At 43.3% G+C, this 20410-nt stretch overlaps 1 protein-coding gene across 3 annotated transcripts in view; it reads right to left on the bottom strand.

Moving 5' to 3' along the window:
* Positions 1-20410, bottom strand: part of LOC115150321 (metabotropic glutamate receptor 2) — a 64371-nt gene that overhangs the window by 11324 nt on the left and 32637 nt on the right. For all 3 annotated transcript variants that reach the window (XM_029693483.1, XM_029693482.1, XM_029693485.1), the window contains 2 exons: positions 517-786; positions 173-352 (listed from right to left, as the gene is read on the bottom strand). In XM_029693483.1, coding sequence (XP_029549343.1) covers positions 173-352; positions 517-786 — 450 coding nt within the window. The remainder of the gene's footprint in view (positions 1-172; positions 353-516; positions 787-20410) is intronic.

Genomic DNA, 20410 nt, shown 5'->3' with positions numbered 1-20410 from the left:
AACATTTCTTACTTAACTTACATCTGCAGTTACCAAAATCACAGTCACAAAACATTACATTTTATCGAAAATAGCAGTAAAATGACGGGAATCGATTATTATACAGGAATTAGTTCTATAATTGTTAGGGAATCGGGAATCAACCATTTTTGAATGGACTACCAGACCCTACCTGCGCCCCCCAGCCATCGCTGGCCACCCAAGTGAAGGTGCTGTTCATGCGCGCTGCAGCCACCAGCAGCTCCCTGGCATCCTCACTGCGTGTGAACAGGATGACCACCTTGGCGTTGGACTTCTGCTGCAGCGAGCGGATCACCTGGTCGTAGCTGAACCGGTTCATCGAGCGACTCACCTGTTTGACCAACAAATTAATTATGCACTAACTTATAATCATTGCATGTTACAATAAGACACAGTAGTCTTCAACACTATTGAATCATTTACACTATATTAATTATTTAGCTGTGACAGGGGCAACAACAACAGCAACAAACAAACAAATAACAACCGGCTGACCTTAGCCGAGGTGGCGATGCAGATTTGGCGGGCACGGGCCTCCTGCTGGAAGGCATCGATGCCCGTCTCGCCGTAGTCGCCCTCAGATGCCACAGTGGACACGTAGGTCCAGTTGAAGTAGCGCAGGATCTCGGCGATGGCCTTGGCCTGGTAGAAATCAGGCGGCACGGTGCGGGCAAAGTAGTCGTAGCGAGACTTGTCACTGAGCTTGGCGCTGGTGGAGGCATAGCTGATCTGAGGGATCTGGAAGAGGCGGAGGAGGTTGGCCACCTGGTGAGGGAAGGAGGGAGGGAGGGAGGGAGGGAGTGAAAGACGGAGAGGGATGGAGGGAGGGAGGGAGGAAGGAAGGAAGGAAGGAAGGAAGGAAGGAAGGAAGAAAGGAAGGAAGGGAAGTTGAAGAGAGGGAGGGAGAGAGAGAGGGAGGGAGAGAGCGAGAGAGAGAGAAGGAGGTATGGAGAGAGGGAGAGAGGAAGGTATAAACTATGTTAGCTAGTCCCAGACATTCACCACCTACACTTACATGTGCTAAACACCGTAAGAGAGCTTCTTCCTCATGTCAAATTCACATTGACTATAATCATCTCAGTTCTCATTTAAATGACTCACATAGTGACAATGGCTCCAGCCTCTGTATGGTTGTAGGAGATATATATGATAGACAGTGCCCGCCTTCGGTTAGGTGATCTCAACCGGCACACATATTTTACAAGTAAACTAACAAATCAACTGCAGCACACCGTTCTCTCTGTTTACAGAGCTAATTTATCAGGGAGTGATATCAGATCCGCAGCCCCAGTCCAAAGGTGTCTATGACTGCTTCCTAAGTGGCACCTTATTCCCTATATATTGGCTCTGGCCAAAAGTAGTGCACTATATAGGGAATAGGGTGCCATTTGGGTTAGCAGACTAGCATACATCTTTAATATCTCTACACCTCAGAGGACCCTCTTAAGAAAATCTTCTGCTGTCCAAAAATGTCTATCTCTTTATCTCTGCAGCCCCAGTCCAAAAATGCCTCTCTCTACTGTATCTCTGTACCTTGGAGGATTCTCTTTTGAAAAGCTTCTGCTGTCTACAGGGCCGGTTTCAGGTATACGCAACATAAGTGACCACTTAGGACCCCGCAGCCACTAGGGCCCATGGCAAAATGCGTAGAATTGCAGGAAATTAACTCTAAAACTTCAATTTTTGTCTATTAGGTGCCTACCTGAAGGTTTGACATTGTAGATAGAGAGAGGTCACCAGCCAATGCCCCTTTCACATGTCACACAATCTAACACTATCACCAACCCTGTCTACAATGTCAGTTATCCACATTACCTGGAGCAAGAGCCACACATCCGAATACAGATGGAAGAAATGGATAACAACCATATCTGTTTAATTATGTGATAACAACCAGTACTTTGAGATAAGAACTTTAGACGCTTGTTTTACCCAGCAGCTTAAAGCTGTCTAGTCTAGGGCCAGACACACTAAAGCCGCCAGATAGGCAGACTGAGGTGTGTGCGTGTGTTGTGGAATCTACCATTGATATTTCGACACCATAAGCTTATTATGCCCCAAATAACTGAGACATCATCTATTGATCTAACACGTGAAAGCTATTGAAAGTGGATGTTGCTGAGAGAGACATAGGCCTAATCACATAATTGAATAGAACAATATTATATTGTACCTCTGTGTAAAGCAGAACATGTTGAATAAATAGTCAACATCGATTAGTGTACGTGTGTGTGTCTTTTTAGTTTTACTATCCTTTTGGGGTCCAGAAGTCCTCCCAAGTAAAACAAGGAAAATGGTGGGGACATTTCGCCGGTCCCCACAAGGAAAAAGGCTATTTAATAAGGCTTAGGGGTTAGGGTTAGGGTTAGAATTAGGGTTAGGGGTTAGGGTTAGGTTTAGGGTTAGAATTAGGGTTAGGGGTTAGGGTTAGGTTTAGGGTTAGAATTAGGGTTAGGGGTTAGGGTTAGGAGTTAGGGTTAGGTTTAGGGTTAGGGGTTTGGTGTCAAGATTAGGGTTAGGTTTAGGGGTTAGGGAAAATAGGACTTTGAATGGGAATCAATTGTTTGGTCCCCACAAAGAGAGTAAAACAAATGTGTGTGTGCACGTGCTCGAGCATTCGTGTGTGTATGGTCATGTTTGTTCTTGTAATACCCCTGTAACTACCACCTTCTCCCTCAAGCACATCAGGATGCCTAGGGGCTTCCACAGCCCTACCATTCCCATGGACCTCATTTAACTCCTCACTCTTTCACACTAATCCACTTTCAGATGTTCATTATTTCACCTGCCTTCCCTTCCCAACACGTGACAATAGAATAGTGACTTGATGGGAAAAGGAAGCCCGAAGCTTCATTTTTCTAACTTTTTAGTTTACTAATTAGTGGCCATCATCCCTTTAGTTTTTCGGCCAGTACATAAGAATATTATGAGACAGATGTCCACCTTCATTTGAGGAGATTAATCCAGTATTTGATAGTTCTTGCACATCATTAATACACCCATAAAGTTCTGTGTTCTGTGCAGAATAGCCTACAGTATACTGTATAATACTCTGTGCAGCATGTGTTGTGAGATGCCCCATGCCGTGCTGCAGCTGTATGTTCCCATTACAAATGGAAAGTAGAAATGTCTTGAGTCATAAGTATTCAACTCTTTTGTTATGGCAAGCCTAAATAAGTTCAGGAGTAAAAATGTGCTTAACAAGTCACATAATAAGTTGCATGGACTCACTCTGTGCAATAGTGTTTGACGTGGTTTTTGCATGACTACATCATCTCTGTACCACACATATACAATTATCTGTAAGATCCCTTAGTTGAGCAGTGAATTTCAAACACAGATTCAACCACAAAGACCATGGAGGTTTTCCAGACATGAAATATCCCTTTGGGCATGGTGAAGTTATTAATTACACTTTGGGTGGTGTATCAATACACCTAGTCACTACAAAGATACAGGCGCCCTTCCTAACTCAGTTCACCTGCTCAGGGATTTCACCATGAGGCTAATGGTGACTTTAAAACAGTTACAGAGGTTAATGGCTGTGACAAGAGACAACTCAGGATGGATCAACATCATTGTAGTTACTTCACAATACTAACCTAAATGACCAAGTGAAAAGAAGGAGGCCTGTACAGAATAAAAGTATTCCAAAATATGCATCTTGTTTGCAAGAAGGCACTAAAGTAATACTGCAAAAAATGTGGCAAAGCAATTAACTTTTTGTCCTGAAAATGAAGTGTTATGTTTGGGGCAAATCCAATACAACAGATTATTGAGTACAACTCTCCATATTTTCAAACACAGTGGTGGCTGCATCATGTTATCCGTATGCTTGTTATCGTTAAGGACTGGCGAGTTTTTCAGGATAAAAAATAAACTGAATGGAGCTAAGCAAGGGCAAAATCATAGAGGAAAACTTGGTTCAGTCTGCTTTCCACCAGACACTGGGAGACTAACTCACTTTTCAGCAGGACAATAACCTAAAGCGCAAGGCTAAATCTACACTGGAGTTGCTTACAAGACGACAGTGAATGTTCCTGGGGAGGGGACGAGTTAAAGAGTTAACTTAAATCTACTTGAAAATCTAAGGCAAGACCTGAAATGGTTGTCTGGCAATGATCAACAACCAATTTGACAGAGCTTGAAGAATTTTGAAAAGAATAATGGGCAAATGTTGCACAATCCAGGTGTGGAAAGCTCTTAGAGAATAAATAAAGAAAAACCCTTGAATAAGTAGGTGTGTCCAAACTTTTGACTGGTACTGTACGTACAGTAGTGTAGATGCCCCTGCGTCTACACAGAAAGAGGACATGGAATGGATTGCTGTTATCCAGAGGGAGCATTGCACTTTTCCTGCCTAAATACGTCATATTTACTCAATTTGTCCTCTTGAACCAGTAGTGTGCCTGCTGTTCCCCCAGGCCTGTGGTATACAGGGCGTTTTAAATGGATCTGTCAGAGTGGGTTAAGTGCAAGACTGTTCTGAGATCAGTGTTAATGTCAATCAACTCCATCGAGGTAGAAAGAGAGACCATCCCTTATCTTTGCCATTATCACTTCTGTGACAGCATGGACAGCCCCATGAGGCTTTTGTGTGAAGTGTGCCCTCTATCCAACTCTATGGTCAGTTTATAGAGAAACCCTCTAGGGAGGCACACTCCACAGAGTATGTTAGTGTTGCACTCACCACACTAGCTGATCTCTCTGCTCTCTCCAGCTTGCCTTATGTCCATCCACTTTGGTGCACTGATGTTTATTTATGGAACAGTGTCCTTGAGATGAAATACCCCAGATATTTGGAGGACATAATCTCTCAATCAGCTGTAAGATGCCATCCATAGGACTGTAGAAATGTTGACTACAGTGTAGGTAGGCATTAATCAGTACATTTTTATGAAGCTATTGTTTTGTTTTTATTTAATTGTTTTGTTTGTCTTTTTTTCTATTTCTGACACAAATGGGAATACTATGTTTAGGAATATACTCTGCTCATTAGCATATTATCTTCCTGAGACTCAGAAAAAAAACATTGTTTTTGAACATACAGCTGAAGTCAGAAGTTTACATACACTTAGGTTGGAGTCAATTAAACTAGTTTTTCAATCTCTCCAGAAATTTCTTGTTAACAAACTATAGTTTTGGCAAGTCGGTTAGGACATCTACTTTGTGCATGACACAAGTCATTTTTCCAACAATTCTTTACAGACAGATTAGTTCACTTATAATTCACTGTATCACAATTCCAGTGGGTCAGAAGTTTACATACGCTAAGTTGACTGTGCCTTCAAACAGCTTGAAAAATTCCCGAAAATAATGTCATGGCTTTAGAAGCTTCTGATTGGCTAATTGACATAATTTCAGTCAATTGGAGGTGTATCTGAGGATGTATTTCAAGGCCTTACCTTCAAACTCAGTGCCTCTTTGCTTGACATCATGGGAAAATCAAAAGAAATCAGCCAAGACCTCCACAAAAATTGGAGACCTCCACAAGTCTGGTTAATCCTTGGGAGCAATTTCCAAATGCCTGAAGGTACCACGTTCATCTGTACAAACAATAGTAAGCAATTATAAACACGATGGGACCACGCAGCCGTCATACCGCTCAGGAAGGAGACGCGTTCTGTCTCCTAGAGATGAACGTACTTTGGTGCGAAAGGTGCAAATCAATCCCAGAACAACAGCAAAGGACCTTGTGAAGATGCTGGAGGAAACAGGTACAAAAGTATCTACAGTGGGGGAAAAAAGTATTTGATCCCCTGCTGATTTTGTACGTTTGCCCACTGACAAAGAAAGGATCAGTCTATAATTTTAATGGTAGGTTTATTTGAACAGTGAGAGACCGAATAACAACAAAAATAACCAGAAAAACGCATGTCAGAAATGTTATAAATTGATTTGCATTTTAATGAGGGAAATAAGTATTTGACCCCCTCTCAATCCGAAATATTTCTGGCATTCCAGGTGTCTACTTCATGAAGCTGGTTGAGAGAATGCCAATAGTGTGCAAAGCTGTCATCAAGGCAAAGCGTGGCTCCTTTAAAGAATCTCAAATATAAAATATATTTGTTTAACAGTTTGTGGTTACTACATGATTCCATATATTATTTCATAGTTTTGATGTCTTCACTATTATTCTACAATGTAGAAAATAGTAAAAATAAAGAAAAACCCTTGAATGAGTAGTTGTGTCCAAACTTTTGAATGGTACTTTATATAGTGCGGAACCGAAGACGGACTGAAATATGAATCCACTAAGAGCATTAAACTGTAACATATCATTAATAAAGCACTAAATACAACTGAAGGTCTTGTTAATTGAAGGTCTTGTTCGTTCAAATATTTTTTATTGAACACATTCAACAAGAATGGTGTATAGGTATAAAAGACAAGTTTACAGTTGTTATCTAAACATAAGAGAGCAGACATTAACCAAAAGACCCAGAATTTGAAGGTCTTGTTAACTTGAATAAATACATTTTAGTATAAATTGGCAACTTCTATCAATACATAAGATACAGTAGCCAACATTGACTATAGTTGCTTGGATTGGTTACCTGTCTTTGCATCTGTTTTAAGCACAAGAGTGTACTAGGTAGCAAGGACCAACAATGACATCGACAGCTCTCATTATCTGACATTTTTATACTTTATTCCACTGCATGTATCCGACTACACTGAGGCAGGTAGTCACACATGCATGGGTCCCACATCCTCCACCACTCTCAGACAGACAGTAAAGTGTCAGTTAGCTGTCACCAGCAGAAACTGAAAAGGGATCAGGATACCAGGATCAGGATACCACTGGAGTGTGTGACAGTAACTGTCTCTGTATGCCTTTCTGTACTCACTCTACTCTCCATTTCTCCTTTACTCTTTATCTCACTCTTTTTATCGCTCTCATTATATCTATCTCTCTCCCTGTCTCTCTCCCTCTCTGTCTCCTTCCGAGGGACAACTAGGAACACCTCAGCTGCCTTAGACCCTTGTAAATTGATCAATTAAATCTTAGTTTCCAAAAATCTAATTTTCAGCAACTTAACCTTTAATTGACCTAATTTCTTTATTGAATTTGTACTTAAACTCTGCTAATATGATTAGGATAGACTGCATTATTGAAACAGAGAGTTTAAAATGCTAGCTGAGTGAGTAGCATCCCACGTACTGCTGCTTTAACCCTGGCCAGGTTCAAAGGGGGTTACATACTCTATTTGTTTATGTAAGAGTGGAATCATAGCGAGAGTAGTTCCATCACCACACCTCTGGCAACCTCCAGTCATTTCAGGTGTAAAATTTTGATATGAAAATATGAAAATTAATGTGCAGAAGCCTATATATATTCCCTGGAGTAGACCTTATATTACTATGTGTTGCAGCAAATATATGTTGCAAAAACCAACTAATGGCATTTAAAATATAATTACTAACAAACTCCCTGGTTAGCTTTTAAGCTTAACTAATAGAATGTGAGACTGCAGCTTATAAATCCATCACTGACATTTCAGTCCTTTAAGGGTTGAGAGTTTGAGTTATAAATTGCTTCCCTATACATACATGAGACTACATAGACATAATGCTCCAGAGACTGTTTGAGAGATAAGAGTTCCAGTTCTAGGTACAATAAAGTCTCACGTAATTGGTCAGCTCCTCGATAAAGTTCTGTGTCCATACCTGTTAAGAGAAGAGATGAAGAGATGCTAGAATGAGGAACGGAACGAATGTGGAGTTGTCCCCTCCTCTTCTGAAATTCGAAAGATGCTAACACCAGCAAAATGATGATTTGTTCAAATAACGCATAACAAAAAACCCAAACCCAAACCCCGGAACTACTGCTGCTCGTTATCCCACACATCCCATTCCTTCCCAACAGATACTATGGTACCAGTTATGTTTACGTGGCTCTGTCCATGAGAGATAGGTACTGGCATGATTCCATATACAAAGAAGACTACAGTTCCAGTTAAGGTTTCTGTATCCCAATGGACAGGATGCATCTATACATCCATCAATACATCCATATATACACCCATCTATACAGTCCATCAATACATCCATATATACACCCATCTATACAGTACATTCATATATACACCCATCTATACATCCAACTATACATCCATATATACATCCATATATACATCCATATATACACCCATCTATACATCCATATATATACATCCATATATACACCCATCTATACATCCAACTATACATCCATATATACATCCATATATACACCCATCTATACATCCAACTATACATCCATATATACACCCATCTATACATCCAACTATACATCCATCAATACATCCATATATACACCCATCTATACATCCAACTATACATCCATCTATACATCCATCAATACATCCATATATACATCCATATATACACCCATCTATACATCCAACTATACATCCATCTATACATCCATCAATACATCCATATATACATCCATATATACACCCATCTATACATCCATCTATACATCCATCAATACATCCATATATACATCCATATATACACCCATCTATACATCCATCTATACATCCATCAATACATCCATATATACATCCATATATAAACCCATATATACATCCATATATTCATCCATATATACTCACATCTATATATCCATCTATACATCCATCTATACATACGTATATACATCCATCAATACATCCATATATATATATATAACCATCAATACATCCACGGGAGACAGTTTGATGAGAAGTCACCTCTTCAGAGGAGATAGGAGCAGAGAAGGGGCTGAGATAGAGGACATATGTACATGAGACAGCCTGGGTGCGGGCGAGTGGCAGCTCTTACTCATCCACACGTATGTCATGATTTTTTCAACATGGAAAGCCCATCTGTACATCCCAGAGGGCCATGCCAAGCATGAAGACGGGATGACGAGGAAGGAGGGAAGGAGGCTAAGCTACAGATCCACTACAGATGAAATGTAGAAGAGAGCAACTCCAGCCTGTCTATTGGCCTCTCCATCCAACCTTCTACCATTGGAACGCACGCACGCACACACACACACACACACACACACACACACACACACACACACACACACACACACACACACACACACACACACACACACACACACACACACACACACACACACACACACTCAATCCATCCATCCATCCAGTCTTCTATCATGGGACCATACAAGCATGTGCATGATCGTATCAAATGCAGAGAGTCATTGTAACTGATTGTAATTATACTGTTAATGCACTGTCAGTCAATGTCAGTTATGACAATCGTTTGATTGACAATGAGATGATGTAAATTGTTACTTTTTTCTTTATCTCAATCTTGTTCTCTTTGGCAGTCTCTATGGCCATTAAGATCTGTGTATCCATTGTCCAAGGCAATGGTGCTTAACTTTGCCTGGTTCATCATAATCAAAACCATGCCAGTGTATATCATACACACCACAGGAGTGAAAGATTCGAGTCAGTCAGTATTGACCGAGAGGCTGCATGATGTCTGGCTGTCTATTGATGAAACCTTATCGATCTGTGTGTCAATGAAAAGTAGACGGTTGCTGAAGAAATCAGTAGAGTGCTCAACATTGAAATAACAACACCTCACAACCTCAGCATTATAACTCATATAAGGAAATCAGTCAATTTAAATGAATTCATTAGGCCCTAATCTATAGCCCTAATATGGGGAGCCAGGCCCAGCCAATCAGAATTAGTTTTTCCACACAAAAGGGCTTTATTACAGACGAAAATACTCCTCCGCAACCCCCTGCTCCCTCCTCTGACGATCCCGCAGGTGAAGAAGCCAGATGTGGAGGTCCTGGGATGGCGTGGTTACATGTGGTCTGCTGTTGGATGTATTGGCAAATTCGCTAAAACGACGTTGGAGGTGGCTTATAGTGGAGAAATTAACATTCAGTTCTCTGTCAACAGCTCTGGTGGACATTCCTGCCGTCAGCATGCCAATTGCATGCTCCCTCTAAACTTGAGCCATCAAATCTTGGTTTCATCAGTCCAGACAATCTTGTTTCTAATGGTCTGAGAGTCTTTAGGTGCCTTTTGGCAAACTCCAAGCGGGCTGTAATGTGCCTTTTACTGAGGAGTGGCTTCCGTCTGGCCACTTTATCATAAAGGCCTGATTGGTGGAGTGCTGCAGAGATGGTTGTCCTTATGGAAGGTTTTCCCATCTCCACAGAGGAACTCTATAGCTCTGTCAGAGTGGCCATCAATTTCTTGGTCACTTCACTGACTAAGGCCCTTCTCCCCCGATTGCTCAGTTTGGCCGGGCGGCCAGCTCTAGGAAGATTGTTGGTGGTTCCAAACATCTTCCATTTAAGAATGATGGAGGCCACTGAGTTCTTAGGGACCTTCAATGCTGCAGAAATGTATGGACAATTCCTTCGACCTCATGGCTTGATCTTTGCTCTGACATGCACTGCCAACTGTGGGACCTTATATAGACAGGTGTGTGCTTTTCCAAATCATGTCCAATCAATAGAATTCACCACAGGTGGACTTCAATCAAGTTGTAGAAACATCTCAAGGGTGATCAATGGAAACAGGATGCACCTGAGCTCAATTTCGAGTCTCATTGCAAAGGGTCTGAAAACTTATGTAAATAAGGTATTTCTGTTTTTCTTTTTATACATTTTATTTCACCTTTATTTAACCAGGTGGCTAGTTGAGAACAAGTTCTCATTTACAACTGCGACCTGGCCAAGATAAAGCAAAGCAGTTCGACACACACAACACAGAGTTACACATGGAATAAACAAACATACAGTCAATAATACAGTAGAAAAAATCTATATACACTGTGTGCAAATGAGGTAAGATAAGGGAGGTAAGTCAATAAATAGGCCATGGTGGCGAAGTAATTACAATATACCAATTTAACACTGGAGTGATTGATGTGCAGAAGATGAATATACAAGTAGAGATACTGGGGTGCAAAGGAGCAAGATAAATAAATAAATACAGTATGGGGATGAGGTAGTTGGATGGGATATATTACAGATGGGCTATGTACAGGTGCAGTGATCTGTGAGTTGCTCAGACAGCTGGTGCCCTCTTACATCTAGACGTTCCGCTAGGGGAACACCTGCTCCAATTTCCAATGATGGGCATGGCGCGAAATGCAAACTCCTCTAAAATCCGAAAACTTCAATTTTTCAAACATATGACTATTTTACACCATTTTAAAGACAACTCTCCTTTATCTAACCACACTGTCCGATTTCAAAAAGGCTTTACAGCGAAAGCAAAACATTAGATTATGTCAGCAGAGTACCCAGCCAGAAATAATCAGACACCCATTTTTCAAGCTATCATATAATGTCACAAAAAACAAAACCACAGCTAAATGCAGCACTAACCTTTGATGATCTTCATCAGATGACAACCCTAGGACATTATGTTATACAATGCATGCATGTTTTGTTCAATCAAGTTCATATTTATATCAAAAACCAGCTTTTTTACATTAGCATGTGACATTCAGAACTAGCACACCCCCGCAAACTTCCGATGAATTTACTAAATTACTCACGATAAACATTCACAAAAAACATAACAATTATTTTAAGAATTATAGATACAGAACTCCCCTATGCACTCGATATGTCCGATTTTAAAATAGCTTTTCGGTGACAGCACATTTTGCAATATTCTCAGTAGATAGCCCGGCATCACAGGGCTAGCTATTTAGACACCCAGCAAGTTTAGCCTTCACCAAACTTCGATTTACTATTAGAAAAGTTTGATTACCTTTGGTGTTCTTCATCAGAATGCACTCCCAGGACTTCTACTTCAATAACAAATGTTGGTTTGGTCCCAAATAATCCATAGTTATATCCAAACAGCGGCGTTTTGTTCGTGCGTTCAAGACACTATCCAAATGGTAAAGAAGGGTTACGAGCACGACGCATTTCGTGACAAAAAAATTCTAAATATTCCATTACCGTACTTCGAAGCATGTCAACCGCTGTTTAAAATCGTAAAAAAGTGATAATATTCCGACCGGGAGTCGTTGTATCCGTTCAAAGACGATAGAATAAAAACATGGGGTCGTCTCGTGCACGAGCATGAGTCCCATTGTCCGCTGATAGACCACTTAGCAAATGCGCTAAAGCTTTTCAGCCAGGGCTTGGAATTACGTCATTCAGCTTTTTGCCGCCTTCTGAGAGCCCATTGGAGCCGTAGGAAGTGTCACGTAACAGCAGAGATCCCCTGTATTGGATAGAGATGATCAAGGAGGGCAAGAAATGGTCAGAGAGGGCGCTTCCTGTTTGGAATCTTCTCAGGTTTTGGCCTGCCAAATGAGTTCTGTTATACTCACAGACACCATTCAAACAGTTTTCGAAACTTTGGAGTGTTTTCTATCCAAAGCTAATAATTATATGCATATTCTAGTTTCTGGGCAGGAGTAATAATCAGATTAAATCGGGTACGTTTTTTATCTGGCCGTGAAAATACTGCCCCCTAGCCATAAGAGGTTAAAGCTAGTGAGGGAGATATGAGTCTCCAGCTTCAGTGATTTTTGCAGTTCGTTCCAGTCATTGGCAGCAGAGAACTGGAAGGAAAGGAGGCCAAAGGAGGAATTGGCTTTGGGGGTGACCAGTGAGATATACCTGCTGGAGCGTGTACTACGGGTGGGTGCTGCTATGGTGACCAGTGAGCTGAGATAAGGGGGGGACTTTACCTAGCAGACACTTGTAGATGACCTGGAGCCAGTGGGTTTGGCGACGAGTATGAAGCAAGGGCCAGCCAATGAAAGCGTACAGGTGGCAATGGTGGGTAGTATATGGGGCTTTGGTGACAAAACGGATGGCACTGTGATAGACTGCATCCAATTTGCTGAGTAGAGTGTTGGAGGCTATTTGTAAATGACATCGCCGAAGTCGAGGATCGGTAGGATGGTCAGTTTTACGAGGGTATGTTTGGCAGCATGAGTGAAGGACGCTTTGTTGCGAAATAGGAAGCTGATTCTAGATTTAATTTTGGATTGGAGATGCTTAACGTGAGTCTGGAAGAGTTTGCAGTCTAACCAGTATTTGTAGTTGTCCACATATTCTAAGTCAGAACCGTCCAGAGTAGTAATACTGGACGGACGGGCAGGTGCGGGCAGCGATTGGTTGAAGAGCATGCATTTAGTTTTACTTGCATTTAAGAGCAGCTGGAGGCCATGGAAGGAGAGTTGTATGGCATTGAAGCTTGTCTGGAGGTTAGTTAACACACTGTCCAAAGAAGGGCCAGAAGTATACAGAATTGTGTCGTCTGCGTAGAGGTGGATCAGAGAATCGCCAGCAGCAAGAGCGACATCATTGATGTATACAGAGAAGAGAGTCGGCCCGAGAATTGAACCCTGTGGCACCCCATAGAGACTGCCAGAGGTCCAGACAACAGGCCCTCCGATTTGACATACTGAACTCTGTCAGAGAAGTAGTTGGTGAACCAGGCGAGGCAGTCATTTGAGAAACCAAGGCTGTTTAGTCTGCCGATAAGAATGTGGTGATTGACAGAGTCGGAAGCCTTGGCCAGGTCGATGAATACGGCTGCACAGTAATGTCTCTTATCGATGACGGTTATGATATCGTTTAGGACCTTGAGCGTGGCTGAGGTGCACCCATGACCAGCTCTGAAACCAGATTGCATAGTGGAGAAGGTACGGTGGGATTCGAAATGGTCGGTAATCTGTTTGTTAACTTGGCTTTTGAAGATCTTAGAAAGGCAGGTTTGGATAGATATAGGCCTGTAACAGTTTGGGTCTAGAGTGTCTCCCCCTTTGAAGAGGGGGATGATCGCGGCAGCTTTCCAATATTTGGGAATCTCAGACAATACGAAAGAGAGGTTGAACAGGCTAGTAATAGGGGATGCAACAATTTCGGCAGATAATTTTAGAAAGAGAGGGTCCAGAATGTCTAGCCCGGCTGATTTGTAGGGGTCCAGATTTTGCAGCTCTTTCAGAACATCAGGTATCTGGATTTGGGTGAAGGAGAAATGGGGGAGGCTTGCGCGAGTTGCTGTGGGGGGTGCTGGACAGTTGATCGGCGTAGGGGTAGCCAGGTGGAAAGCATGGCCAGCCGTAGAAAAATGCTTATTGAAATTCTCAATTATCGGTGGTGACAGCGTTTCCTAGCCTCAGTGCAGTGGGCAGCTTGGAGGAGGTGCTCTTATTCTCCATGGACTTTACAGTGTCCCGGAACGTTTTTGAGTTTGTGCTACAAGATGCAAATTTCTGTTTGAAAAAGCTAGCCATAGCTTTCCTAACTGCCTGTGTATATTGGTTCCTAACTTCCCTGAAAAGTTGCATATCACGGGGGCTGTTCGATGCTAATGCAGTACGCCACAGGATGTTTTTGTGCTGGTCAATGGCAGTCAGGTCTGGAGTGAACCAAGGGCTATATCTGTTCCTGGTTCTACATTTTTTGAATGAAGCATGCTTATTTAAGATGGTGAGGAAGGCACTTTTAAAGAATAACCAGGCATCCTCTACTGACGGGATGAGGTCAATATCATTCCAGGATACCCCGGCCAGGTCGATTAGATAGGCCTGCTCGCTGAAGTGTTTGAGGGAGCGTTTGACAGTGATGAGGGGTGGTCGTTTGACCGCTGACCCATTACGGATGCAGGCAATGAGGCAGTGATCGCTGAGATCTTGGTTCAAAACAGCAGAAGTGTATTTGGAGGGCAGGTTGGTTAGGATGATATCTATGAGGGTGCTCGTGTTTACGGATTTGGGGTTGTTCCTGGTCGCTTCATTGATAATTTGTGTGAGTTTGAGGGCATCAAGTTTAGATTGTAGCGTGGCCGGGGTGTTAAGCATGTCCCAGTTTAGGTCACCTAGCAGCACGAGCTGTGAAGATAGATGGGGGGGCCAATCAATTCACATTTGGTGTCCAGGGCACAGCTGGGGGCAGAGGGTGGTCTATAGCAAGCGGCAACGGTGAGAGAATTGTTTTTGGAAAGGTGGATTTTTAAAAGTAGAAGCTCGAAATGTTTGGGTACATACCTGGATAGTAAGACAGAACTCTGCAGGCTATCTCTGCAGTAGATTGCAACTCCGCCACTTTGGCAGTTCTATCTTGGTGGAAATTTCAGGGTTTTTGGTGGTCTTCCTAAACCAGGATTCAGACACGGCTAAGACATCCGGGTTGGCAGAGTGTGCTAAAGCAGTGAATAAAACAATCTTAGGGAGGAGGCTTCTAATGTTAACATGCATGAAACCAAGGCTTTTACGGTTACAGAAGTCAACAAATGAGAGCACCTGGGAATAAGAGTGGAGCTAGGCACTGCAGGTCCTGGATTAACCTCTACATCACCAGAGGAACAGAGGAGGAGTAGGATAAGGGTACGGCTAAAGGTTATAAGAACTGGTCTTCTAGTACATTCGGAACAGAGAGTAAAAGTAGCAGGTTTCTGGGCGCGATAGAATAGATTCAAGGCATAATGTACAGACAAAGGTATGGTAGGATGTACATTGGAGGTAAACCTAGGCATTGAGTGATGATGAGAGAGATATTGTCTCTAGAAACATTTAAACCAGGTGATGTCACCGCATATGTGGGAGGTGGAACTAAATGGTTGGTTAAGGCATATTGAGCAGGGCTAGAGGCTCTACAGTGAAATAAAACAATAATCACTAACCAGAACAGTAATGGACAAGGTATATTCACATTAGGGAGAGGCATGCGTAGCCGAGTGATCATAAGGGTCCAGTGAATGGTTGGGCTGGCTGGAGACACAGCGATTCAGACAGCTAGCAGGCCGGGGCTAGCAAGCTAGCAGAAGGGCCTTAGAGAGACGTTGCGATGGAGGAATGTCTGTTTTAGCCTCCTCGTGCGGTTCCGTCGATAGACCAGTCGTGATGGATTAGTAGGATTCCGTGTAGCAGAGGGGTCCAGTCCAATTGGCAAATGGATCTATTCAGCTAACAGTCCAATATGCTCTAAACAGCTAACGGGCCACGGCAGGCAGGCTAGCAGATGGGCATTCAGGGGATGTCGCGACGAAGGGGCCTGTTGGAAAAAGACCCTCGGGCAGATTACGTCGGTAGTCCAGTCGTGATGGATAAGCAGGGCTTCGTGTGGTAAAAGGGGCCCAGGCCAATTGGCAAAATAGGAATAGTGGCCCGACAAATTGGCCGATGGACCTATTAGCCAAGAGTCCGATATGCTCTAGGCAGCTAGCGGGCTGCGGCTAGCAGACTAGCAGATGGGCATTCAGGGGACATTGCGACGTAGGAGCCAGTTGAGTAACCCCCTCGAGCAGATTACGTCGGTAGTCCAGTCGTGAAGAATCGGTGGGGTTCCGTACCCTGTACTGGCAGTAAAAGGGGTCCAGGAGTGGCTGATGGTTCTCTTCAGCTAGCCTGAAGATTGGCCTAGCATGGGCTAGCTCCAGGCTAATTGGTGCTTGCTTCGGGACAGAGACGTTAGCAAGGATATAAATTATAAAATGTATACATTTATAAAATTATATAAATTTGCTAAAATGTCTAAAATGTTGTTTTAACTTTGTCATTATGTGGTATTGTGTGTACATTGCTGAGGATTATTTTTCATTTAATCACTTTTAAAATAAAGCTGTAATGTAACATGTGGAAAAGTTTAGGGGTCTGAATACTTCCCGAAGGCACTGCAGTCAGCATGCCAATTGCATGCTCCCTCTAAACTTGAGACATCTGTGGCATTGTGTTGTGTGACAAAACTGCCCATTTTAATGTGGTCTTTTATTGTACCCAGTACAAGGTGCACCTGTGTAATGCTGTTAAATTAGCTTCTTGATACAGTGAGGGATAAAATTGTTTGATCCCCTGCTGATTTTGTAAGTTTTCCCACTGACAAAGAAATGATCAGTCTATAATTTTAATGGTAGGTTTATTTGACCAGTGAGAGACAGAATAACAACAAAAAAATCCAGAAAAACGCATGTCAAAAATGTTATAAAATGATTTGCATTTTAATGAGGGAAATAAGTATTTGACCCCTCTGCAAAACATGACTTAGTACTTGGTGGCAAAACCCTTGTTGGCAATCACAGAGGTCAGATGTTTCTTGTAGTTGGCCACCAGGTTTGCACACATCTCAGGAGGGATTTTGTCCCACTCCTCTTTGCAGATCTTCTCCAAGTCATTAAGGTTTCGAGGCTGACGTTTGGAAACTCGAACCTTCAGCTCCCTCCACAGATTTTCTATGGGATTAAGGTCTGGAGACTGGCTAGGCCACTCCAGGACCTTAATGTGCTTCTTCTTGAGCCACTCCTTGTTGCCTTGGCCGTGTGTTTTGGGTCATTGTCATGCTGGAATACCCATCCACGACCCATTTTCAATGCCCTGGCTGAGGGAAGGAGGTTCTCACCCAAGATTTGATGGTACATGGCCCTGTCCATCGTCCCTTTGATGCGGTGAAGTTGTCCTGTCCCCTTAGCAGAAAAACACCCACAAAGCATAATGTTTCCACCTCCATGTTTGACGGTGGGGATGGTGTCTTGGGGTCATAGGCAGCATTCCTCCTCCTCCAAACACGGCGAGTTGAGTTGATGCCAAAGAGCTCCATTTTGGTCTCATCTGACCACAACACTTTCACCCAGTTGTCCTCTGAATCATTCAGATGTTCATTGTTTGCCAAACTTGCCAAGTTTGCCAAACTTCAGACGGGCATGTATATGTGCTTTCTTGAGCAGGGGGACCTTGCGGGCGCTGCAGGATTTCAGTCCTTCACAGCGTAGTGTGTTACCAATTGTTTTCTTGGTGACTATGGTCCCAGCTGCCTTGAGATCATTGACAAGATCCTCCCGTGTAGTTCTGGGCTGATTCCTCACCGTTCTCATGATCATTGCAACTCCACGAGGTGAGATCTTGCATGGAGCCCCGGGCCAAGGGAGATTGACAGTTCTTTTGTGTTTCTTCCATTTGCGTATAATCGCACCAACTGTTGTCACCTTCTCACCAAGCTGCTTGGCGATGGTCTTGTAGCCCATTCCAGCCTTGTGTAGGTCTACAATCTTGTTCCTGACATCCTTGGAAAGCTCTTTGGTCTTGGCCATGGTGGAGAGTTTGGAATCTGATTGCTTCTGTGGACAGGTGTCTTTTATACAGTTAACAAACTGAGATTAGCAGCACTCCCTTTAAGAGTGTGCTCCTAATCTCAGCTCATTACCTGTATAAAAGACACCTGGGAGCCAGAAATCTTTCTGATTGAGAGGGGGTCAATACTTATTTCCCTCATTAAAATGCCATGCTTTTTTTTTTTTTTTTTTTTGTTATTCTGTCTCTCACTGTTCAAATAAACCTACCATTAAAATTATAGACTGATCATTTCTTTGTCAGTGGGCAAATGTACAAAATCAGCAGGGGATCAAATACTTTTTTCCCTCACTCTATGCCACACCTGTCAGGTGGATGGATTCTACTTTTGACCAGAGCCCTATGGGCCATATATACTGCTCAAAAAAATAAAAGGAACACTTAAACAACACAATGTAACTCCAAGTCAATCACACTTCTGTGAAATCAAACTGTCCACTTAGGAAGCAACACTGATTGACAATAAATTCCACATGCTGTTGTGCAAATGGAATAGACAACAGGTGGAAATTATAGGCAATAAGCAAGACACCCCCAATAAAGGAGTGGTTCAGCAGGTGGTGACCACAGACCACTTCTCAGTTCCTATGCTTCCTGGCTGATGTTTTGGTCACATTTGAATGCTGGCGGTGCTTTCACTCTAGTGGTAGCATGAGACGGAGTCTACAACCCACACAAGTGGCTCAGGTAGTGCAGCTCATCCAGGATGGCACATCAATGCGAGCTGTGGCAAGAAGGTTTGCTGTGTCTGTCAGCGTAGTGTCCAGAGCATGGAGGCGCTACCAGGAGACAGGCCAGTACATCAGGAGACGTGGAGGAGGCCGTAGGAGGGCAAAAACCCAGCAGCAGGACTGCTACCTCCGCCTTTGTGCAAGGAGGAGCAGGAGGAGCACTGCCAGAGCCCTGCAAAATGACCTCCAGCAGGCCACAAATGTGCATGTGTCTGCTCAAACGGTCAGAAACAGACTCCATGAGGGTGGTATGAGGGCCCGACGTCCACAGGTGGGGGCTGTGCTTACAGCCCAACACCGTGCAGGACGTTTGGCATTTGCCAGAGAACACCAAGATTGGCAAATTCGTCACTGACACCCTGTGCTCTTCACAGATGAAAGCAGGTTCACACTGAGCACGTGACAGACGTGACAGAGTCTGGAGACGCCGTGGAGAACGTTCTGCTGCCTGCAACATCCTCCAGCATGACCGGTTTGGCGTTGGGTCAGTCATGGTGTGGGGTGGCATTTCATGTGCTCCATGTGCTCACCAGAGGTAGCCTGACTGCCATTAGGTACCGAGATGAAATCCTCAGACCCCTTGTGAGATCATATGCTGGTGCGGTTGGCCCTGGGTTCCTCCTAATGCAAGACAATGCTAGACCTCATGTGGCTGGAGTGTGTCAGCAGTTCCTGCAAGAGGAAGGCATTGATGCTATGGACTGGCCCGCCCGTTCCCCAGACCTGAATCCAATTGAGCACATCTGGGACATCATGTCTCGCTCCATCCACCAACGCCACGTTGCACCACAGACTGTCCAGGAGTTGGCGGATGCTTTAGTCCAGGTCTGGGAGGAGATCCCTCAGGAGACCATCCGCCAACTCATCAGGAGCATGCCCAGGCGTTGTAGGGAGGTCATACAGGCACGTGGAGGCCACACACACTACTGAGCTTCATTTTGACTTGTTTTAAGGACATTACATCAAAGTTGGATCAGCCTGTAGTGTGGTTTTCCACTTTAATTTTGAGTGTGACTCCAAATCCAGACCTCCATGGGTTGATAAATTGGATTTCCATTGATTATTTTTGTGTGAATTTGTTGTCAGCACATTGAACTATTAAAAAATATTTAATAAGATTATTTCTTTCATTCAGATCTAGGATGTGTTGTTTAAGTGTTCCCTTTATTTTTTTGAGCAGTGTATATTAAATAGGAAGAGTAGTGCATTATATAGCGAATACGGTGCCATTTCAGATGCACACTGTGAGATGTTACCTGATCTGCGGACAGTGCTCTTTACCAGGAAGACACCCACAGACAAATCCACCACATGTTAATTACCTCTAACACTTCCTCCATCCTCCACACCAACCACAATGCAAGGCTCTGAGTGAGTGACCTCAAAAACCACCTTGATAAACACACCTACTCACACACACACACACACACACACACACACACACACACACACACACACACACACACACACACACACACACACACACACACACACACACATACACACACACACACACACACACACACACACACACACACACACACACACACACAGCTACGCAC

Source organism: Salmo trutta, chromosome 16, assembly GCF_901001165.1.
Source record: "Salmo trutta chromosome 16, fSalTru1.1, whole genome shotgun sequence".
NCBI lineage: Eukaryota > Metazoa > Chordata > Actinopteri > Salmoniformes > Salmonidae > Salmo > Salmo trutta.
This window is presented reverse-complemented; position numbering and strand designations above follow the sequence as displayed.